At 41.7% G+C, this 25,063-nt stretch overlaps 1 protein-coding gene across 1 annotated transcript in view; it reads left to right on the plus strand.

Moving 5' to 3' along the window:
- Positions 1-3,893, plus strand: part of LOC138974271 (GTPase IMAP family member 7-like) — a 9,409-nt gene extending 5,516 nt beyond the window's left edge. Inside the window, exons 3-4 of the mRNA XM_070346993.1 lie at positions 906-1,044; positions 2,033-3,893. Coding sequence (XP_070203094.1) covers positions 906-1,044; positions 2,033-3,284 — 1,391 coding nt within the window. The 3' untranslated portion in view covers positions 3,285-3,893. The remainder of the gene's footprint in view (positions 1-905; positions 1,045-2,032) is intronic.
- The last annotated feature ends 21,170 nt before the right edge of the window (positions 3,894-25,063 follow it).

The raw sequence follows: 25,063 nt of genomic DNA on the forward strand, positions 1-25,063 counted from the left end.
AGCGTTCCTGGGTATGAAATCCCCATACGTGTTTTTCATTTTTTTTTGATAAATGTCTTTGATGACGTCATATCCGGCTTTTTATGAAAGTTGAGGCGGCACTGTCACGCCCTCATTTTTCAACCAAATTGGTTGAAATTTTGGTCAAGTAATCTTTGACGAAGCCCGGACTTTGGTATTGCATTTCAGCTTGGTGACTTAAAAAAAATTAATTAATGACTTTGGTCATTAAAAATCTGAAAATTGTAAAAAAAAATAAAAATTTATAAAACGATCCAAATTTACGTTTATCTTATTCTCCATCATTTGCTGATTCCAAAAAGATATAAATATGTTATATTCGGATTAAAAACAAGCTCTGAAAATTAAATATATAAAAATTATTATCAAAATTAAATTGTCCAAATCAATTTAAAAATACTTTCATCTTATTCCTTGTCGGTTCCTGATTCCAAAAACATATAGATATGATATGTTTGGATTAAAAACACGCTCAGAAAGTTAAAACAAAGAGAGGTACAGAAACGCGTGCTATCCTTCTTAGCGCAACTACTACCCCGCTCTTCTTGTCAATTTCACTGCCTTTGCCATGAGCGGTGGACTGACGATGCTACGAGTATACGGTCTTGCTGAAAAATGGCATTGCGTTCAGTTTCATTCTGTGAGTTCGACAGCTACTTGACTAAATATTGTATTTTCGCCTTACGCGACTTGTTATTGTTTTATTTGTTACGTTTTGTGTCTTTTTATTTTTTATTGTTTGTTTTTAATCTTTTTCTGTAGTGGCATTGGCTGATACACCGGCCGCTCTTGTATTGCGTGCTCTGTTGGTATCTAATCGATGAACCCTCGCCAAATTTAGCTTTGTCTATTGTGATGCATTGATTTGTTAATTACTTTTGCAGCCTCGTCTTTACGTATGATCCTGGTGGGCAGAACAGGAACCGGAAAGAGCTCTTCAGGAAACACGATTCTGGGCAGAAATGTGTTCGACTCGTCGGCAGAACTGGTATCTGCTACCGATGTGTGCACTAAAAAAAAGCAGTGATTCGTGGAACGCTGGTAGAGGTGAGAATCTGAAATTGTAATAAGTCTTTATGTTTATGCTGTAATCGAAGTTGTAGAAAGAATTTTCTCAGTGGCGAATTACAAGGTATGTGCAGGCATGCTGAGTTTGAACATAGGTAGATTCTGAAAATGCTCAAGTAGTTTGGAAAGCCAAGATTCACCAATTTTGTTGTACGTATTTAATGAATCACTGCACCGAACAGTTGTTTGTGCTTCAGGTGTAAACTGATACCATGACTCTTCAATCTCTCACAGTATGACTGGCGGCACCACCACCGCCCTCTGCTCCCGCACTCCAACTCTGCCCCCTGATTGACGCGGTAGATTGCTTAAGACCAGGGACGGATCCGGGTGCGGGGGGGGGGGGGAGGGGGGGGGAGGGGGAGGGGGGGGAGGGGGGGAGGGGGGGGAGTCCGGGGTTTCCGGACCCCCCCCCCAAACCTAAACAAATATATAAAATAGGGGGAAAAAATAAGGAAAAAAAAGAATTTTTCATTTTCCTTGTTTTTATCAACATTTTCCGAGGGGGAGGGGGAGAGGTTCGGGCGCTTTGCGCCCTTAACTGTGCGCTTCGTGTCGTCGATCTGTCCCTAAAAGATATGTGCCCCCCCCCCCCCCGCCCGCCCTCCCCCCCCCCTTAAAAATGATGTGATCCGCCCCTGAAGACCATACATGCTGAAACATGGACCCTTTTCACTAAAAATCTCAGTCTTTTCGAACGCGTCCAAATCCTCTGTACATGTTGTCTATGATCCGACAGGCACTGCTTGCCTGATTTGACTCTGGAACACTCAAGGGGAAAACATTTAGCCCAAGAGGATTGAGTGGGAAAGTAGAGCACAAAAGTAGAGGTAGCAGCAACAGCAGCAGAATAAGGAGAAGGAGTAAAGGAGTAGCGGTAGTAGCACTAATGACGAAGAAAACGTAGACTGAGAAGGAATAGGGTGGGATGATGCTGATGCAGTCTGTCATGGTGTGTGTTGCCACAGGTTATGGACACGCCCGGTCTGTTCGACACCGCGCAGACTCACGAGGAGACAGGTGTCGTCATTGTTCAAGCCTTTGTCAACATGCATCCGGGACCCGACCTCTTCGTTTATGTCATCAAGCTGGGCACTCGATACACTGACGAGGAATACAAATCATATCGGCGCTTTAAAATGTTGTTTGGTAAAAAGGTCACCAAACACCTGGTCATTCTCTTCACCGGCTTAGATGAGATTGAAGAAAAAGGTCGCACAATTGAGCAGGTGCTGGGCAATGCGCCAGCTGATCTTCTCAAAGTTCTTGAGGATTGCAATGGGAGGTATGTTGTCTTCAACAATAAAGCAAAACCCACCGAAGGGCTTATCAATCCCCACGTTGAAAAGCTCTTTCAGACCGCCGAGGCGTTAATGCAAGCGAATATGAAGCAGCCATATACGTGTAACCAGTACAGTAAGATCGGGGAAACTCTCGACGAAGCCGTCAGCAAGAAGCTCCCAGAAATAGAAGACGAAGAAGCGAAAGCTCTGAGACGCACCCAACAACTTGAGGAGGAACTTCGAGAAAAAGTCGAGGAAATGGACCTCTCCAAGACAGAGTACGAAAGAGAGATGACATACATGAAGAAAAAGCTGAAAGACGAATACGACCATTTGCTGGAAGATTGGGAGCAGAAAAAGGAGGCAGAAGAGGAAGAGATAAGAGCTAGACAGGAAGAGCACGAGAAAACTCTGCGACAAGAAAGACAAAGAGAGGAGCAGGAAAGAAAAAGCCGGCTTGAGAAGGAAGAGCAAGAGCGAAAGCTTCGACAGGAACAGGTACTTGAAGAACAGAAAAGAAAACTAAAAGAGGAACGGGAAAACGAAGAGAGAGAAAGAAAACGACGACTTGACGAGGAAGAACTTGAAAGGAAACGACGAATTGAACGAGAAGAACAGGACAGAAAGGAAAGTAAACTTCAACAGCAAAGGGAATACGAAGAACAGCAAAGACAATTCAGAGAAGACCGGGAAAGAGAACAACGAGAAAGACAACGGCGACTTGAACAGGAAGAAGAGAAAAAACGCGAGCGAAAGGAAATGGAGAAACGAGAGAGAAGACGCGCAAAAGAGGAAAGACAACAAGCGCAGCGTGCACGAGAGTTGTGGTCACTGGTATCCACTGCGGGCAGAGCGGCTGTTGTCTTGGGCGCAAGCTTGCTGACTGCAGACGACAGTGATGATGATGACTGATGACGACGACCACAACACAAGAACAGCAGCAACAAGAAGAAGAAGAACAACAGCAACAAAACAACAACAACAAGAACTTCTACTACTACTACAATGTACATTAAGGTTTTAAACAGTGTTTTTTTGTGTGTGAATGTTTTAACAGAGGAATGTACAGCCATACTATCGGAAAGCACATCCAGACATCTGATTTTCTCCCACGCTAAATTGACAGATGTCTTCCCGTCTTTGATATTTGAGGGGTTTCCTGAGGGTTCCTACCGCCCAAAGGATAGCTGCAGTACTAGTACCCTAATTGCGCGTCCATCCCATCCGGAATTTATAGGTATTGCACAATGATAAATGTACGGCTTATCATGGTATTGCACAATGTTCTGGTCAGGCTGTTGCATTAAGTAGAGGTTACACGCCGAGTCTCAGTGATTATTAAAAATAATGGTCGAAGTTAGCGGATCATGAAAAATGCGAGCTTTAGCGAGCTTTTTCATGACCGCGAACTGAGACCATTATTTTTTATAATCACTGAGACGAGGTGTGTAACCTCTTTATTCCTCCTTTCTTCAGTTATTCAAAGAAAAGAGGAGTTTTTTTGCGAAAGTTTGATCGAATCCTATTCACTCAACCAGTCAACCTGCGCAGGCGATCGATTAATGCGCGGTTGTATAGTTCCGTGCAAATCATTCCATTCTGTTAACACTTCTTGTCAGTTTTCCTATTTTGGACTAAAATCAAGTACACAGATATGCTGTTATTCTGCTGTGGCGGCAAAGGCAGATATTGTGTGTTCTGTATATGTTTTGGTATCGCTTAGGATAATGTTCTTTCGTCAAATGGGACTAGCAGACGAACTTTTGCACCCGTGTTCCAACGTTAAAAACTGTATGAAGTTCAGTTTTCTGGGGAAAAAAGTGTATGAAACCGCTTTATGTTGTTTAAATTGATGAGATGTGTGCATTTGGTTGCGTGTGATCTGTTTATAAAATGAAATATTGTTGAGAACTGACCGTCGGATTGCAATTTTTGTTGAAGAAACTTGAAAGGGGAACTACTCTTGTCGCTAGACAAAGTATGAGAGTTACTTGCCTTGGGAATTTGCTTGTGATGAACGTTTGAGCACGGCAAATAGATTCAGAAAACAACCGAACTCATGGATTTTATATGAAGATTCATGTGTTCAGGCCTGTAGTTGTTAATTTAAATGCGGTATGATTGTATTGTTTGCTCCAGAGATGTATGCTTCGTACGTTCGTTAGAGCGTTCGGAACTTTTCAGTCGCAAAAAGTAGTACCGAAACAGAACAACTTCTCAACCCATTGCACTATCGAGGATTCAGGCTGTTGCTGGGTCGTTATTTGTTTGGTTGCTGGGTCATTATCGAAAAATAACTACCCCTACACGTTTACAGAGGTAAAGAAGCAGAGGGGGGAATAAGGCGTATTATCAGAAGGAGCACAATAAAGGAGCAACACTCACACGCAGAGATAGCAGGGTAAACTACGTTGGTGTACGAGGGATGTACATAGGTGTCCTTCTAGATCTTGATTACACATTTTCCCCGAGTACGCAGTAGGAGGGTCCAGCAGACTTTAATTGTGTGTCTGTGTGTGTGTGTGTGTGTCTGTCTGTCTGTCTCGACTTAACAGCTTATTGCTGGGAAACTACTGGGCGCAGTTCTTTCAAAAGTTGATACACTAACTTGATAATAGGTCCGATTGATCGTATTAAAACTTCATAATGTTACCTGGGACCTAAATGCGAAATATTCCACAAAAACGACTCTTAACGGGGGGAGGTTTGGCGGTGGGAGTACAACTGCCGTGCAGCTAATGGAACAGCCAGCTAGCTGGTGCGAATCACGTCCGCCTATCGCCAAAGTGATCGGGTTTCGATTCCCGGCATGGGCGGTCTATATTTTTTAATTTTTTTTTTAAATTCTTGTTTACTATTGTTTATTATGAACGTTTTAATGTTTTATTTCACTCTAATAATTTTTTTGATTGTGTAAAATAAATAAATACTTTTTTTTTTAATTCTTGTTTACTATTGTTTATTATGAACGTTTTAATGTTTTATTTTACTCTAATAATTTTTTTAATTGTGTAAAATAAATTAATATTTATTTATTTTTTAAATCCACGTGCACAAGACGAAAGCACGTCCGCATAGCTATGGCCAAAGTGATCCGGGTTCGATTCCCGGCATGGGTGGTCTATTTTTTTTTTTAATTCTTGTTTACTATTGTTTATTATGAACTTCTTAATGTTTTATTTTACTCTAATAATTTTTTTAATTGTGTAAAATAAATAAATATATATATATATATATATATATTTTTTTTTAATCCACGTGCACAAGACAAAAACTTTCATACTGGGGGAGCGAGCTAATCTGAAGAGTACTCGGGTCCAGCGCCAGCGTTTATTATCCCCGAGTACGCAGTACTAGGGTCCTGCAGACTTTAATTGTGTGTGTGTGTGTCTGTCTCGACTTAACAGCTTATTGCTGGGAAACTACTGGGCGCAGTTCGTTCAAAAGTTGATACACTAACTTGATAATAGGTCCGATTGATCGTATTAAAACTTCATAATGTTACCTGGGACCTAAATGCGAAATAAATCACAAAAGCCACTCTTAACGGTGGGAGTTTTTGCGGTGGGAGGCTGGTCGCTTTGCGAACAGCCTGAACTAAAGGGGAGACTTGAGCGGCGAACACGTCACGCAGTGACGAGAAAAGCATGATTTGCAAGCCAGACAACGGGTGGGGAAATGGTCTCGGCAAAGAAATTACAATGCAGGGTTTGGTCTCGGTGAAAGAGAGACAGAGAGCACGAGAGAGTCTATGGCCAAAATGATCCGGGTTCGATTCCCGGCATGGGCGGTCTTTTTTTAATTTTTAAAAAAATTCTTGTTTACTATTGTTTATTATGAACGTTTTAATGTTTAATTTTACTCTAATAGTTTTTTTAATTGTGTAAAATAAATATTTTTTTTTTAAATCCACGTGCACAAGACAAAAACTTTCAGTCTGAAGAGTACTCGGGTCCAGCGCCAGCGTTTTTTATCCCCGAGTACGCAGTAGGAGGGTCCTGCAGACTTTAATTGTCTGTGTGTGTGTCTGTGTGTGTGTGTCGACTTAACAGCTTATTGCTGGGAAACTACTGGGCGCAGTTCGTTCAAAAGTTGATACACTAACTTGATAATAGGTCCGATTGATCGTATTAAAACTTCATAATGTTACCTGGGACCTAAATGCGAAATAAACCACAAAAAAACGACTTGGCGGTGGGAGGAATTCGCGGTGCAACAGGTCTCGGCAAACCAAGACTATGCCATACAGGCATACTCGTAGCAAAGCCGCCGAATGGTACCGTAAACCAAGAATAGTGACGTAAGAAAATAGAATGTCGTCTTTTGATTTGGAACGTGACGTGTTTTAGAATGGAGATGTGGTAGAGTGTGTGTGTGTGTGTGTGTGTGTGTGAGAGAGAGAGAGGGAGAGAGAGAGAGAAGGAGTGAGGGAGAGAGTGTGTGTGTGTGTGTGTGTGTGTGTGTGTGTGTGTGTGTGTGTGAATGTCTGAAGAGTACTCGGGTCCAGCGCGAGCGTTTTTGACTCACATGCGAAGCAAAAGTGAGTCTATGTACTCACCCGAGTCGTCCGTCCGTCCGTCCGTCCGTCCGTCCGTCCGTCCGTCCGGCCGTCCGGCCGGCCGGCCGTCCGGAAAACTTTAACGTTGAATATTTCTTGGACACTATTCAGTCTATCAGTACCAAATTTGGCAAGATGGTGTATGATGACAAGGCCCCAAAAAACATACATAGCATCTTGACCTTGCTTCAAGGTCAAGGTCGCAGGGGCCATAAATGTTGTCTAAAAAACAGGTATTTTTCACATTTTCCCCATTTTCTCTGAAGTTTTTGAGATTGAATACCTCACCTATATATGATATATAGGGCAAAGTAAGCCCCATCTTTTGATACCAGTTTGGTTTACCTTGCTTCAAGGTCAAGGTCACAGGAGCTCTTCAAAGTTGGATTGTATACATATTTTGAAGTGACCTTGACCCTGAACTATGGAAGATAACTGTTTCAAACTTAAAAATTATGTGGGGCACATGTTATGCTTTCATCATAAGACACATTTGGTCACATATGATCAAGGTCAAGGTCACTTTGACCCTTATGAAATGTGACCAAAATAAGGTAGTGAACCACTAAAAGTGACCATATCTCATGGTAGAAAGGGCCAATAAGCACCATTGTACTTCCTATGTCTTGAATTAACAGCTTTGTGTTGCATGACCTTGGATGACCTTGACCTTGGGTCAAGATCACATGTATTTTGGTAGGAAAAATGTGTAAAGCAGTTCTTAGTGTATGATGTCATTGCTAGGTTTAGTTATTTGACCTTGACCCTGAAGGTCAAGGTCATTTAAAGGTCAAGGTCAAGCATGTGAGTTGTATGGGCTTTGCCCTTCTTGTTTATATTTGAAATCATATTTTGTGTATTGGTATGTTCAGTTACATGTTTACTTGCATGCGCATTGTCTTTGAATGTGTATAGTTTGTGTATTGGCAAGTTCAGTTTCATGTTCTTCTTGCATGCGCATTGTCTTTGAATGTGTATAGTTTGTGTATTGGCAAGTTCAGTGTCATGTTCTTCTTCAGTTCTTGCATGCGCATTGTCTTTGAATGTGTATAGTTTGTGTATTGGCAAGTTCAGTTTATGTTCTTCTTGCATGCGCATTGTCTTTGAATGTGTATAGTTTGTGTATTGGCAAGTTCAGTTTCATGTTCTTCGCATACACACTTTCTGCAAATGTATAGTTTATGAACTGGCAAGTTTAATTATCTGTTCTTCTTGCATGCACACTTTCTGCAAATGTATTGTTTGAATATTGGCACGTTCAGTTACATGGTCTTCTTGCATGCATATTTTCCTTGCATGTATAGTTTGCGTATTGGTACGTTGAGTAACCTGATCTTGCTTGCATATTTTCTTTGAATTTGTTGTTTTTGTTTTGGCAAGTTTTGTCATCTTGCATGCACATTTTTTTTTAATTCATAGATTATATATATTGGCACGTTTAGTTACCTTGGTTTGCAGTGTTGTAGTATTATAAGCGACGGAGCGGTAACAATGCTTCGTATGTATATTTAAATAATAATGAATAATACAAGAAAAGGTTAGTTTATGCAACATTAGATCCTGGACAAAACCGATCGGCCTTTAAAGTGAACAAACAAGAAAACAAGTCGCGTAAGGGGAAAATACAATATTTAGTCAAGTAGCTGTCGAACTCACAGAATGAAACTGAACGCAATGCCATTTTACTCGTAGCATCGTCAGGCCACCGCTCATGGCAAAGGCAGTGAAATTGACAAGAAGAGCGGGGTAGTAGTTGCGCTAAGAAGGATAGCACGCTTTTCTGTACCTCTCTTTGTTTTGACTTTCTGAGCGTGTTTTTAATCCAAACATATCATATCTATATGTTTTTGGAATCAGGAACCGACAAGGAATAAGATGAAAGTGTTTTTAAATTGATGTGGACAATTTAATTTTGATAATAATTTTTATATATTTAATTTTCAGAGCTTGTTTTTAATCCGAATATAACATATTTATATGTTTTTGGAATCAGCAAATGATGGAAAATAAGATAAACGTAAATTTGGATCGTTTTATAAATTTTTATTTTTTTTTTACAATTTTCCGATTTTTAATGACCAAAGTCATTAATTAATTTTTAAGCCACCAAGCTGAAATGCAATACCAAACCCCGGCCTTCGTCGAAGATTACTTGACCAAAATTTGAACCAATTTGGTTGAAAAATGAGGGCGTGACAGTGCCGCCTCAACTTTCACGAAAAGCCGGATATGACGTCATCAAAGACATTTATCAAAAAAATGAAAAAAACGTTCGGGGATTTCATACCCAGGAACTCTCATGTCAAATTTCATAAAGATCGGTCCAGTAGTTTAGTCTGAATCGCTCTACACACACACACACACACGCACGCACACACGCACGCACATACACCACGACCCTCGTTTCGATTCCCCCTCAATGTTAAAATATTTAGTCAAAACTTGACTAAATATAAAAAGGGGTGATTGCATAATTATGTAACTTACCTTTCAATGTTCCCTCATTGAAAATGGATGAAATAGATTCATTATTAGTTTTATTTTTTTCAATAATGAAACATTACTTTGTAATATTTCGCATCAGAAGGTAATATACCTGCGAATGTACATAATGTGTAACATTTGAGGCTACTCGCGACAAACTGGAACAGCGTCAGTTCTAAATGTGATATGAGCACGATATTTTCAGAAAGTGCACATTGACACGCCTCAGCTTACTTTTTTTGTTTGCATATTTTGTTAATGAATTGTACTTGCAATACTGTTTTTTAAAATTCTGTATGACACTTTTACTTCAGAATAAATACTCTAATTGCACACAATGTGTGTGTGTGTGTGTGTGTGTGTGTGTGTGTGTGTGTGTGTGTGTGTGTGCTTGTGCGCATGCGTGCGTGGGGGCGTGCGTGTGTGTGTGTATGTGTGTGTATGTGTCTGTGGGTGCGCGCATGTGTGGGTGTGAGTGAGTGTGTGTGTGTGTGTGTGTGTGTGTGTGTGTGTGTGTGTGTGTGTGTGTGCGTGTGTGTGTCGTAAAGGAAACGCGCATGACAGCCAGATATGAATATGGATTAAGGTATGCAGTCCGACGTGTCGGAGCAGAACTCGTCAGACGTGCTGAAGACGTGTCGTCCCAGGATCATGTTGGCTGACGAGCTCTTCCCGCCGCCTGTCTTGCCCACCAGCATCATGCGGAGCACAGCTAACACAGATTTGAACCAAGGGAGATAATGAAATACATAGAGAAATTACGAAAGACAATAGAATCAACGAGGGTTGGAATCAACAATGGAATCAATCGGAGTAGAATTCGCAAAACAACAGAGACAAAATGAGAAGAAAAAACACTTACTTTCAAAACATTTAGCACAATAACGAATTGTGAAGATAAACTTTAACTACCGGTACTTAGCCTTAACGACGGACGTAAAATGAGTATTTGTTTGAGCGTCAGTATTTGTTTGACTGATTTGCTTTGTTTCGCTGGAGAACATTGTATTACAGACATTCCATAAGACGTTGCTCTTTTTTTCCAAGCAGTTCCCTCCACAGATGTCGACATGGGGGAGTTACGACAAGAGTTGTCTCATACCAACAGAAGCTACAACTTCATGAGTGGATTGCTTTCGGTTGGAGGTTATTTTACTAAAACTTAGTTAAAGCGTTGAAGTTGTTGTTATTTTCGAAGTAATTCCCTTCGCTGATGACCGCATGGGAGCTTCACGCCCAGTGTCAGCTCATATACCAAGAGAAGTTATAACTCAGTGAGTTGGGTTCCTTTCTATTATTTGGTTGGAGGACATATTATTACTACAAACATCGATTTAATAAATCGAGGTTTTTTTTTTTGAACATGATTCGCTTCACAAATGCCCACACGGTGAGAGTCACTACACTCCACTTTTCTGCCAAAAGACGTATGAAAAAAGGTATTACTATACTCACAGTTTGTTGGTGCTAGACTGGAAGCCATGCTAAGGCACTGGTTGCTGTGCTTGTCGTTAATCGGGAAAGTAGCGAGGCCTGGGTCGTTGTTTTTTAAACAGTTTTTTTTTATTCAGTTGCATAAATACAAAGCCGTAATTGAAAGTTGTAATTAAGGGAGCACAACAAGATAAACTTATAAATGTGCTCTTAGAAACAAACGAGTAATGTGGCGGACAATATTGTAAATGCATGATATTTAAACAAATGAAAACAAGAACAACAACAACAATAACTATAGCAACAGTGGTGGGTCGTTGTTGCCTTATCTGCCACACCATGTACACCGCTAAAGAGCTTACAGTTATGAAAAATATATCACAATAAAAGTAAATCGGCGCTCTACACATATATACAACAACAAGTTCTGCCGATTTTGTCTACCGGCGCCTGAAGACAACGCATGCAGGTACGCACACACACACACTGACGCGCGCACACACACACACACACACACGCACACACACACACACACACACACACACACACACACACACACACTCGCACACACACACAAAGACAAAGAAAAGCAAGTCGTTTAAGGCGAAATAACTACATTTAGTTAAGCTGCCGAACTTACAAAATGAAACTGAACGCACTGCATTTTTACACCAAGACCATAGCATTGCCAGTCCCCGGCTCGTTGGATTGAAATTGACTAGCCAGTATAGCGCGGTAGTGGTTGCGCTGAGCAGGATAGCACGCTTTTCTGTATCTTTATTTTTTTCTCTCTCTCTCTCTCTCTCTCTCTCTCTCTCTCTCTCTCTCTCTCTCTCTCTCTCTCTCTCTCTCTCTCTCTCTCTCTTTCTCTCGAATATATGTACACAGACACACACACACAGACACAAACACACACACACACACACACCAGGGCTTGATCTGAGGGGGGCGGGGGGTTATTGAATCCGGAAGCCACCGACCCCGCCTGACACTCGTATGACTCGGCGGATTCGACGTCAGTTACTATTTTTGAAGGTGAGGAAAACTCCGCTTGCTTGTTCTTGGCGTGGTGCCAACAAGAAGCGAGTTTTCGGGAAAAGCCAAAGTTTCTCTAGCTGTGTCAATTCAGCCATCTCTAGAGATCGACTTTGTGTCCTTGGATGGAAGGTTATTATCTGCAATGCAAACGGAAAGAACAAAAATATATGTACAACTTTGCATTACAGGTTTAAAACAAAATTATGTATACCAGAAGCATCGACGGTAGTTACATGTTCAATCACACACGCTACACCACCACCTCCTTCCGCCCTAACTACCAGTCGGTGTTTTATCTTTGTTTGTTTGATTATTTCTGTCATTCTTTCATTCTTATTTCATTTTTGTTAGCCGTCGGACAATGCATTCCAGTAAAGCCAAATCATTTCTGATGTCATTGCTGACACATCCGATTTCCGAGGAAATGCAGAGAATAATATTATGTGAGATAAAAGAAAGATCAAGGTCTTTTTTTCCATCTGTGTTGGTGTGTGACAGCCCAGCTAGCTGCACCTTACAGTTCACGCGTGATTTTATCGGTACGAAGCTAGATTTGTAGACACGACGGTTTGTGTTTTTGGGAAACTGAACTACCAATAACGCCGCAGATAGTTAAAGGCCAAATCTATGGAGACAAAAATGCAACGTATAACTAATTACCTCATCAGGAATGATTAGATAATACCGATGATTACATTCATTCGCATTTACTTATTTGTCACATTCACTTTATCATTTGTTCGCCCTGGTTTTTTTTTAATCAATGTCTTAAAATCCTTTTTGATTGTTTATTTGTTTGCTAGTTTGCAAGCATATTTATTAGTTTGTTTGTTTGTTTATTTGTTTTATTTGTGTTTTGTTTTCTTTGCCTTAATTGTTGTTTGTTTGTTAGGTTGGCTTTCCTTGCTTTCTTATTTTGTGCTGTTATTTGCTTATCTGATCATGATTATTGTTGGAACCTGTACCGGAGGGAATTGCCTAATTGAGGTGTGGGTGCACACCAAGGTCATCATTATTGTATAACCTGACCCGATATTTCATGGAATCTGGAATTGTGCATGTACCGACGTCCCTTTGTTTGTAAGAACTTATTATAAGCGCTCTGTCTCATTTTTTCATGAATCTTACGTATACTTCCGAGGAAACCCTAAAACAGTGTTTGTGTATTTGTATTTGTCAGTAAAAATATTTGTTTAATAAATTGAATAATTTGTCTTGATCTAAGAACTATGTCAGGTCAGACAAACAAGCTGGTTCTTGTGTTTGAATGTGTAAGTTAGTGTTAATTAAAAGTACCTTGGAGAATGAGGAACGTGTCCGTACGTTGATCACCCTTTTTTGAAGGAAAACAATCGCTTGTTCATTTGGATGCTTGTTCTTCTCTCGGACGTCAGGAGATTCGTTCCGCTAAATCTTACTCTTGTTGCAAATGTTGTATATATATTTAGAGCGCTTTCGTCGCTTCAAATCGTAGATCTCTCAACTGCAGGTACTGTTCAACAGGGTAACAGTGATTGAAAATCACCAACTCTGCAACAAAATACTTTTCTGTATTGATTTATTGTGCATGATCAGCCAAATGAGAAAACAATCTCTGTGTAGCCATAAACACACACACACACACACACACACACAACACACACACACACACACACACACACAGACACACACACACACAGACACACACACACACATGCCTCGTGCATTTTCAGCAGACATCTTTCTTCCGCCTCTGTGTGTGTCTGTGTATCTGTCTATTTGCCCTCTCGCCTGTCCGTCTGTCTGTCGGTCTGTTAAAGACAGTTGATAGTGTTATGTCTTGTTTTACATTTAGCGTGTGTGCGTTTGAGAAAACATCTTGACGTATATGCAGATTTTTCAACAACACATTGGGATATCTGTTACTACTGTAAAGGAGAGAGAGAGGAGAGCGAAATAGAGAGAGAGAGACAGAGACAGAGAGAGAGAGTGAGAGAGAGAGCGAGAGAGAGAGAGTGAGAGAGAGAGCGAGAGAGAGAGAGAATCAGAATCAGAATGTTTATTTGCGAAAACTCATATTGTTTATAGCAAAAGGGTGCTGGGGGGTTGGGTAATCGAACGATCCACGAACATCAGTGTACATATTGGTTACACAAAAACAATGCATCGTGATTCGGTCCGAAGCATCCAACTTGTAATCCAAGTCGGGAAATAACTTTTCCGTTTCGAACACGGTATTGTTCCATATCGATCGCGGTATTGTTCCATATCGATCGCGGTATTGTTCCATATTGATCGCGGTATAAGTTGTTCCATATCGATCGCGGTTTGTCACAAACACACATGAAATATGTGTGCCCTGTAGTTTAGCGACAATAGTCAGTCTGGCATGGCACGGAGGTAGCACTGTACCAGTGTAGACACGACGTGAAGGTCAGTAGTGAGATGGTCGATTTCTTCTCTAAAGACGTTGCGGTCCACTTGGGGCAGACGCCGGCGGATTCGACGTCAGTTACTATTTTTGAAGGTGAGGAAAACTCCGCTTGCTTGTTCTTGGCGTGGTGCCAACAAGAAGCGAGTTTTCGGGAAAAGCCAAAGTTTCTCTAGCTGTGTCAATTCAGCCATCTCTAGAGATCGACTTTGTGTCCTTGGATGGAAGGTTATTATCTGCAATGCAAACGGAAAGAACAAAAATATATGTACAACTTTGCATTACAGGTTTAAAACAAAATTATGTATACCAGAAGCATCGACGGTAGTTACATGTTCAATCACACACGCTACACCACCACCTCCTTCCGCCCTAACTACCAGTCGGTGTTTTATCTTTGTTTGTTTGATTATTTCTGTCATTCTTTCATTCTTATTTCATTTTTGTTAGCCGTCGGACAATGCATTCCAGTAAAACCAAATCATTTCTGATGTCATTGCTGACACATCCGATTTCCGAGGAAATGCAGAGAATAATATTATGTGAGATAAAAGAAAGATCAAGGTCTTTTTTTTCATCTGTGTTGGTGTGTGACAGCCCAGCTAGCTGCACTGACCTTACAGTTCACGCGTGATTTTATCGGTACGAAGCTAGATTTGTAGACACGACGGTTTGTGTTTTTGGGAAACTGAACTACCAATAACGCCGCAGATAGTTAAAGGCCAAATCTATGGAGACAAAAATGCAACGTATAACTAATTACCTCATCAGGAATGATTAGATAATACCGATGATTACATTCATTCGCATTTACTTATTTGTCACATTCACTTTATCATTTGTTCGCCCTGGTTTTTTTTTAATCAATGTCTTAAAATCCTTTTTGATTGTTTATTTGTTTGCTAGTTTGCAAGCATATTTATTAGTTTGTTTGTTTGTTTATTTGTTTTATTTGTGTTTTGTTTTCTTTGCCTTAATTGTTGTTTGTTTGTTAGGTTGGCTTTCCTTGCTTTCTTATTTTGTGCTGTTATTTGCTTATCTGATCATGATTATTGTTGGAACCTGTACCGGAGGGAATTGCCTAATTGAGGTGTGGGTGCACACCAAGGTCATCATTATTGTATAACCTGACCCGATATTTCATGGAATCTGGAATTGTGCATGTACCGACGTCCCTTTGTTTGTAAGAACTTATTATAAGCGCTCTGTCTCATTTTTTCATGAATCTTACGTATACTTCCGAGGAAACCCTAAAACAGTGTTTGTGTATTTGTATTTGTCAGTAAAAATATTTGTTTAATAAATTGAATAATTTGTCTTGATCTAAGAACTATGTCAGGTCAGACAAACAAGCTGGTTCTTGTGTTTGAATGTGTAAGTTAGTGTTAATTAAAAGTACCTTGGAGAATGAGGAACGTGTCCGTACGTTGATCACCCTTTTTTGAAGGAAAACAATCGCTTGTTCATTTGGATGCTTGTTCTTCTCTCGGACGTCAGGAGATTCGTTCCGCTAAATCTTACTCTTGTTGCAAATGTTGTATATATATTTAGAGCGCTTTCGTCGCTTCAAATCGTAGATCTCTCAACTGCAGGTACTGTTCAACAGGGTAACAGTGATTGAAAATCACCAACTCTGCAACAAAATACTTTTCTGTATTGATTTATTGTGCATGATCAGCCAAATGAGAAAACAATCTCTGTGTAGCCATAAAACACACACACACACACACACACACACACACACACACACACACACACAACACACACACACACACACACACACACACACACAGACACACACACACAGACACACACACACACATGCCTCGTGCATTTTCAGCAGACATCTTTCTTCCGCCTCTGTGTGTGTCTGTGTATCTGTCTATTTGCCCTCTCGCCTGTCCGTCTGTCTGTCGGTCTGTTAAAGACAGTTGATAGTGTTATGTCGTGTTTTACATTTAGCGTGTGTGCGTTTGAGAAAACATCTTGACGTATATGCAGATTTTTCAACAACACATTGGGATATCTGTTACTACTGTAAAGGAGAGAGAGAGGAGAGCGAAATAGAGAGAGAGAGAGAGAGAGAGTGAGAGAGAGAGAGAGAGAGAGAGAGAGAGAGAGAGAGAGAGAGAGAGAGAGAGAGAGAGAGAGAGAGAGAGAGAGAGAGCGAGGCGGGGGGAGAGAGAGAGAGTTCCAAAACGATCGAATAAAAATGCTTCATTCTTTATTGATAATGTATTTCGAATACATTCTTTCATATTTGTTTAGATTAGTCCTTGCTTTATCGTGTTGGTGCTGAATTGAAGTGTGCAGATGCTCAGAAACATTTCAAGTGGTACACAAATTGCCTGTAGAACATCGTACAGAAGAAATGGAGCGCACGTTATACGTTCTGATCTTATTTACAAAGTAGCCTAGCTTTAAGCGAGAACGAAGTGAATGAACAAACTGTAAACTGAACAAGTCTTTTTAGCTAGGCAGCTTACGTCGATTTTTTTACCGGATGGGGACAGATCTGACAAAAGTGTCAAACTTTTTGAGGCAATTCTGTAGACCCTACCTATTAATTTTTTGCTAGGCCCCATCAAATTTGGCCAATGCAGCCCAGTCATGTGACGTCATCAATTTTTCCATAGCATTAATAGAGGAAAATACTGCATTTTCATGTTTAAGCAAGATGTTTTAAAAATGTAAAGGCAATATGATCAATGCAATGAATAAAATCAGAAAAGGATACATTTCAAATATTTTTTTAATCAATAAACATTCATATTTTTGCGAGATATTTGTTTCTGGTTTGACAAAACTCGAAAATAAGGCCAAAAAAATCATGTCGCGACATTGTACGTAACTTGCTTCCATAGTATCGGTGAACATGACAATTAAACATTAATTTGTTTCAGAAATATTAGTGTTTATAACTGCTTATTCAGCCCCTTAAAGTTTTCAACATTTAGGAAAACGTCCGCAGCTTGTACGAGTATGTGGATATCCATTGATCTATTTGTCACAGCTGCACTTGCACCGTCTTGTGCATTGCCATCCAGCTTTCCTGCAACCACATGTGGTGCCACATCCTCTTGCACCCTTGCATCCACATTTGACTAGTTGGCTGCAAGCTTCAGATGCTTTTGGCAGTGTCGTCCAAAAAGGGAGCCAAGCCTTGCTGTCCTTGTCCAGAGTCCATCCCCATGCGTCTGGAGATGGTGCTTGCTGCTGGGCCTGGTCAGCAGTGGTCCAAATGCTTGCCTGGTAGACAGCACGGTTTGAATGCTGTAATAATGCTCCCTGTGTGGGAGGAAGGGCTTCTATCATCATCTTGTCTCTGTGGCAAAACAGCTCTCTGCGGGCCTCAGCTGGCTGGTTTTGTCATACAGGACAACTGTGAAGCGTTCCAGCAATTTGGCCGACTGTCACGAATGGTGCCGCGCATACTGACCACCATGATTGCCAAGCTGTTGAGTATGCCTATACTGAGTAGGACGATGGTGCCGATGTAGTAGTCATGTAGAAGGTAGCCCTATAATCGCAATCGCCGCTCTCAAATGTTCTCTTGACCCTTTAAATCCTGGGACGGCCCCAGTGACAACAGTTGTTGGGACGCATGGTATAAATTCAACAACAACCGGACAGAGTATATGGGGGAATAAGCTGCGGCAATAACAAATAGCACGTACGTACAGTCCCCCCTGAAGAAGCGTACAAGGAAATAACTTACCATGAAAGTCGCAAAAAGAACTCCACACGACTTGGAAAGACAAAGTCGTAGCTACCTATGGCCCAATTACGCTTTAACATATGTATGCCCGGCATTTTGAGGTCATTGGAACATCGGAAATCGGATCGGGTCTACTTTACTGAAGCCAGACAATGATCATGAGGAAGCAGACACAAAGATACTGCTGCATCTAAAAATGCACTGCAGACTGGGTCCTGTGCTTGCTTAGTTCGCACTGTGGACACTGACGTCATCGTCATCATCATTGGAAATTTCTGCAAGCTTCAAGCAATGTGTCCAGCGGCAGAGATTTGGATTGCTTTCGGCACAGGAAAGAATTTCACGTACTTTCACATCAATGCCATTGCTCTAGCCCTTGGAGAGGAAAAGTCTACAGCCCTCCCCACTTTCCTCAGCTTCACCGGTTGCTACACGGTCTCTGCCTTTTTTGGCAAAGAAAAACTGTCTGCATGGGCTGCATGGAAATGTTATCCTGCAGCAACAGAGGCCTTAAGGTTCATTAAAGAGAATCCTTTTATTGCCATGGAGTTGAACAGCCACCACTTCAAATTGCTGGAACGCTTCACAGTTGTCCTGTATGACAAAACCAGCCAGCTGAGAGTTTGTTTGTTTATTTGTTGCTTAACGTCCAGCCGACTACGCAGAGCCATATCAGGACGAGGAAGGGGGGGATGAAGGGGGCCACTTGTCAAGCGATTCCTGTTTACAAATGCACTAACCCATTACTTGTGTCCCAGCAGGCTTTAGTAAAACTAAATTAATACCTACTGGAAGATTACCAGTTTCCAGTATGTTAAAATAGGCTTAACCTATCTACTGCTGGACTTACATCAGAACACTAACAGATTAAACTATACATGAATCGCGAGACAAGCGGCAAGAGAAGAGATTTTTGGAAAAAATACAGGTGAATGAGCAAGAAGGCAGAAAAAAGAAAAGAATTCATGAAGAAAAAGAGAGCATGACAGGAAAGAGGAACCAAAAATCTACCTAACAGCAAACTAGAAAGCTCCTGCGGTTCCAAAAACAGGAGGGGCTTTTAATTTCATAACCGCAGTGCCCCACTGCGGGAAGCCAGCTGAGAGGGATGGGGCTAGAGTGTGAATGTTTTATGCATACACCATAACAAAATCCTGTGCTTTGCATTTGGTAAATAAATTGTTTGACTAGCTGACGACTCTGACCAAGGACAGCAAGGCTTGGCTCCCTTTTAATTTTTGGACGACAGTGTGCATGCAAGGGTGCAAGAGGATGTGGCACCACATGTGGTTGCAGGAAAGCTGTATGGCAATGCAAAAGATGGTGCAAGTGCAGCTGTGACAAATAGATCAATGGATATCCACATACTCGTACCAGCTGCGGTTGCCGATGTACATGCCAGAATTGCTTTAAAGACGTTTTCCTAAATGTTGAAAACTTTAAGGGGCTGAATAAGCAGTTATAAACACTAATATTTCTGAAACAAATTAATATTTAATTGTCATGGAAGCAAGTTACGTACAATGTCGCGACATGATTTTTTGGGCCTTATTTGTTTTGTCAAACCATAAACAAATATCTCGCAAAAATATGAATGTTTATTGATTAAAAAATTATTTGAAATGTATCCTTTTCTGATTTTATTCATTGAATTGATCATATTGCCTTTACATTTTTAAAACATCTTGCTGAGACATGTATATGCAGTGTTTTCCTCTATTAATGCTATGGAAAAATTGATGACGTCACATGACTGGGCTGCATTGGCCAAATTTGATGGGGCCTAGCAAAAAATTAATAAGTAGGGTCTACAGAATTGCCTCACAAAGTTTGACACTTTTGTCAAGTCGGTCCCCATCATATCGCTAAGCTGCCTGACTATTTGCATCTAAGACAATGAGACGCGGCATTGAATTACCAAGTTATTATGAGTAATTTGTAATATGCTGATCAGGGCCGGACCCAGGGGGGGGGGGGGGGGGGGGGGGGGGGTTCCAGGGGTTCCGGAACCCCACCCCTGGAAAAAGCATGTACCTTGCTTTGAGTGTTTTTGTTTTTTGTCTTTTTAAATAAATTTTGTGTGTGTCTCTAACAAATTTTATTCAATGTGAAATCCGATGAGAAAAAGGCCACCAACTCACACTGACAGTCCTTAACCCTCAAAACAAGGCCCAGAATGCACCAAATTGCACAGATTTTAACCGTTTTTCAAAAATTTTCCGGGGGAGCATGCCCCCGGACCCCCCTAGTTCGCGCGCCTGCTTTGCAGGCACGCGCTTGTGGCTTCGCCACTTCGCTGATTTGCCCCCCCCCCCAAAAAGGAGGAACCCCCCCCCTTACAACTCATTTGGTCCGGCCCTGCTGATTGTTAGCAAATGGTTACAGACATGTCAAGCAAGTGGATATTAACATGAGCCGGTATCTTATCATTTGCAAGCTGGTCTCGGCGAAGCATGCCAACATAACACGTTATTAATTTTACATAAACCGATTTTCTTTCATTCTGAGCACTTTTTCAGAGAACACCGGTACCCAAATAATTATATTTTTTGGATTCAGGAATCGATAAGGAATACAATGCAATCATTGTTTAATATGTTTGTGAAAATTCGACTTTAAGGAACACATTAATTAATTATTTTTTAAGCTTCCGAGCTGAAATAGTCCGGACTGTGTCAAAGAATGTTGGACCAAACGTTTCAATCAATTTGCAAAAAATGAGGTCACCACAGTGCGGCTATGACGTCATCAAAGAATGTATCAAAAACATGAAAGATCTGTTTCGGGATATTACCAACTCACATTTAAAGTTTCACACACAACTGTTGGGTAGTTTTCCTGGAATCGCTGTACACACACACACACACACACACACACACACGCGCGCGCGCGCGCGCGCGCGCGCACACACACAAATACACACACACACAAGTATACATGCATACATACATACACTATACCACCCTCGTCTCGATTCTTGGTATATATCTGAAAACTTTAAAAGTGTCATTTCTTAGAATGAGTTACGCCACAGTTATATGATCTATACTGTACTTCTGGTCACGCCGATTTTGTCAGTTCAAAATGTTAGTTTGTCTTGTTTATTTTTAGCGTGGTAAACATAAAGGGTCCCGGCTTGACCGCTAAAACATTTAGCGGGTCACCTCGAATCAGTTCTGGTTGGTCAGATAAGTCCCACGATGCAGCAGAATGGTATTTGACTTGCATCCCACATGTGTTGTCATTTGGTTTTGATTTCAAGTGGAGCGTATGTAAGTTTCACCTTTGGTCATGGCTCATGCCTCGTATATTCCACGTTGTCACAAGCAGATCATCATACACGTAGATCATATACCTGTGATGTTGTGACATGAACACCAGTTAATCTGGGATGATGTCTTTGAGCCCCAGCTGTCTCATTGGGCCCCCTTCTCTTTGGGCCCCCGTCTCATTGGACCCCTGTCTCTTTGGACCCCTGTCTCTTTGGGCTCCCGTCTCGTTGGGCCCCCGTTTCGTTGGGCCCCCGTCTCATTGGGCCCCCAAGTCTAGATATTATGACCTTTCAGGGTCCATGTCATTTAAAGGTCAAAGGGGGATTTAGGCATTGCCAGCCTTCTTGTGAGTATTACCAGTCCGTCGAAAGCTGACGAATTGAAATAATCTAAAGTAATGAGCTGCGTCTACATCCCATTACTGGATTGCGTAAATGTGTGTAGATGGCCGTTTGTCTTTCAGTTTAATACCATGTAGAAACGTTTCTCAAGCTAAGAAACGTTTGTGAATCTGGCAGAATCATACACAACTGAAAACACTTCCACTGTACATGTGAAAAAAGAACACATGCCAAAGTCCCAAGTAAATATATTCTTAGAGCGGCACAGGCTAGATCCCCGATCGCGCACGAGTACCGGCGCCCAGACTGCCTTCTTGAAACTGTCTAACCAGATCTAACTAGCATCACGTTAAATTAACGTGGAGGGGTTGTACCTTTGATTTGCATTGCTGAATACAGAATATACCGTTCAGGCTTGTTTATTAAGCTGGGGGCCCAAAGAGACGGTGGCCCAATTACACGTTTTCTTATTACTACAGACAAGTGTAGGGGCCCAATGATACGGGGTCTCAATGAGATGGGGGTTAAAAGAGCAATCCCCGTTAATCTACTCCAGCATTTGCCGAGAGTGACAATTCCGCCTTTAAAAAAAAAAAAGGTGACACGTTTTATGAGCTGGTCACCTCATTAACCTGAGGGCGATTCGAGAGACATCGAAAATCACTCGTCCCACCATGACAACTGTACGGAGTGCCTGCTGCATGCTGGCGCGTTGTTCCTCGGCCAGCCTTCTCTCTACCGCCTCGCGTTCTCGTTCAAGTTCTCGTTCTCGTTTTGCGAGACTCCTTCGCCTTTCTTCCGCTTCCGCTGCCAGTATTGTTCTCTGGCGTTCTCTTTCCTCTTCCTGTATCCTCCTTTGTCTTTCTTGCTCATTTCGGATTTGTCTTTCGTGTTCTTCTCTTTCCCACCGCAGCCTTCTATCATGCTCCCTTTTCTTTTCAAGTAGTCTCCTTTCCTCCTCTTTCTTTCTCGCCTCCAGCGCTCTTTCTTCCTGTTCTTTCTTCAGTAACCATGCGTCCAACCTCTTCTGTTTTTCTTCTTCCATCTGCTTTGCAATGTCTGTCATGCGTTTGTCATAAACCCCCTGTGTGAGTGTCAGTCGGTCAAGCATCTGCTTGAACTGGGCTTCTCGTTCCTGCCAGTATTGTGTAGCTCTGGCTTCTTGTTCTTCCACCTCGCCCAACTTTCTCCTCACCTCCCTCCTCACTGCCTCAACTTCTTCCAGCGTTTTTGCAATCCTCCCGTAGCTGTAACACGTGTACGGCCTGTAATCGTTCATTCGTCTCAGTTCTTGGACTTTTCCTAAAAGATTTGCCACCTGCGTTTGGCCGTTTGCGAAAGTTAATTCGTTGTTGAGGACGATGCATTGCCCTCCACATTCTCTTAGGACCGTGTGAAGGTTGTCGGGAACGTGTTTAACAAACTGCTCGATGGTTGTACCAGTTTTTCTAAGCTTGTCCCCGCCAGTGAAAAGTACCATCATATGCCGAGTCACGCTGGACCCCAGCAGCATCTTGAAACGTCGGTAGGCGGCGAAATCCTGGGCGGTGTACTTTTCTCCGATTCTGATGACGTAAAGAATGACGTCAGGGCCAGGGTGCATGTTGATGACGCACTGCACGATCCTCAGTCCCACCTCCTCGTGGCTCTTACCCGTGTCAAATAGACCCGGGGTGTCCATCACCTGAGACGGGGAGAAAGGAGAAACACATGGAAAATTTAAGAAAAGCATTGAAATTTAAAGAAGAAAAAAATTGAAAAATTTGAAGAAGTTCAAAATTGTCAATTTCAAGAAAAGGATACAAACAAAAAAAGCGAAAATCCATTGAATAAGGAAATAGTATACGGAGTTCGATAACTTTTTGGTAAACCTGATATGGGTTCTGGAATCAACATCAATCGCGCAACATGGAAACCGGCAAAGGATACGACTTGGATTAAACACCACAAAACAGAGACCAAAAAAAAGACAGAAAACAGATACTATTTTTCAAATTTGTATAGGATCAATTGACTTGAAAAGAAATGCAAGAAAACAAGAGGAAACATTATATTCCCCTTGGAAAGTTTTAAGAATGTTCAATTGTTTACGAGGCAATAAACTGTTACCTGCACAATCATGCCTAGGATGGTGTTGCTTTGAAGACTACACTCCTGGGTGACGGAACAGAACTCCGGGGAAGTGTCAAACGCTTCTTTTTGCAGGATCATGTTACCGGAAGTGCTCTTCCCACTTCCGGTCCTACCCACCATGAGCATGGAAATAGTAGCTGTGAAAATTTATCTGACCAACGCGAGTCTGCGCGTCTAAAAATAAAAATAACGTATCCACAGCCCCCGACCTTCACCCCAGCCTAACAGAGCGGACGGGCTAAATTTTTTTTACAGAGCCGCTAAACAAAATCCTAGACTGGTCCTTCCCCCCCACCTCCTTGTGCGTACAGTGGGTACGCGTCCCTGTCCCCCACCTCCCCCACTCCACCCCCACCCCAAAAGGAAGGGGGTTCGTGTCTTGAGACGTCATACCTACCATACCTCAACACTCTCTACCACACCCCAACTACTATTGGGTGTGCGCGCCCGCCAGCAACCCCCGCCGGGAGCGAAGGGCCATTCCCCATCCCCCCCTTTCCCTTCCCTGCTCCACCTGGCGGGACGGTTGCTGTGCACCGCACACCTAATACGACCCTCCACACCATAAATTCTGATTCTGATTCTGATTCTGATTCCATACCCCAACTACTCTCTTGTCTGGTGTGCGCGTTCCGCCGGTACCCACTTGCCGTGAGAGACGGGCCCCCTTTCCCCCCCCTCCACCCTCATCCCCCCTCACCCCTTCTGGCGGGTGGGACGCCGAGCACCGCATACCAAGACCCAACCAAATCGTATTTCTACCTTACAAAAACTCACACCTATGACTTCTCCTACCAAACGTTCGTTCCTTAGGTAAACATTTATTTTACTCTCAAAACTATTTTAGATGTATGTAATTACTCGTCAATATACGACAAACTATCTTACACGCAACATTATTTAGAAGTCAGTACCTTGTGTATACCGGTATATATATATTTTTTTAAATTTTTTTTTTTACACATACCCTATATCTGTGTGAGTGAATGTATTCGGTGCGTCACTGTGGCATAGATAGCTTTCTTAAACTGCAAGTGAAATGAAACAAGAAAAATGTTCATTCAAAATGAACAGGCGTCCATGTTATTTTGACAAAATGAATATTTTTGTTAAAGAAGCTGGCAAGCACACCCTTTCGAATATAGCGGAAGTAGTTTCGACCCTAAATGCTTGAGTACTTAGGCCTTAAACTTAAGTACGGGTTGATAGAATATTTTAATGTAAGCAGAGATGTCTCTGATATAAGTGCAGTTTATTTTCAAAGTTTGGAGTCGTAGATCATTCTTTTTGGATGCAATGTGAC

This window comes from Littorina saxatilis, linkage group LG8, assembly GCF_037325665.1.
Source record: "Littorina saxatilis isolate snail1 linkage group LG8, US_GU_Lsax_2.0, whole genome shotgun sequence".
NCBI classification, from domain to species: domain Eukaryota; kingdom Metazoa; phylum Mollusca; class Gastropoda; order Littorinimorpha; family Littorinidae; genus Littorina; species Littorina saxatilis.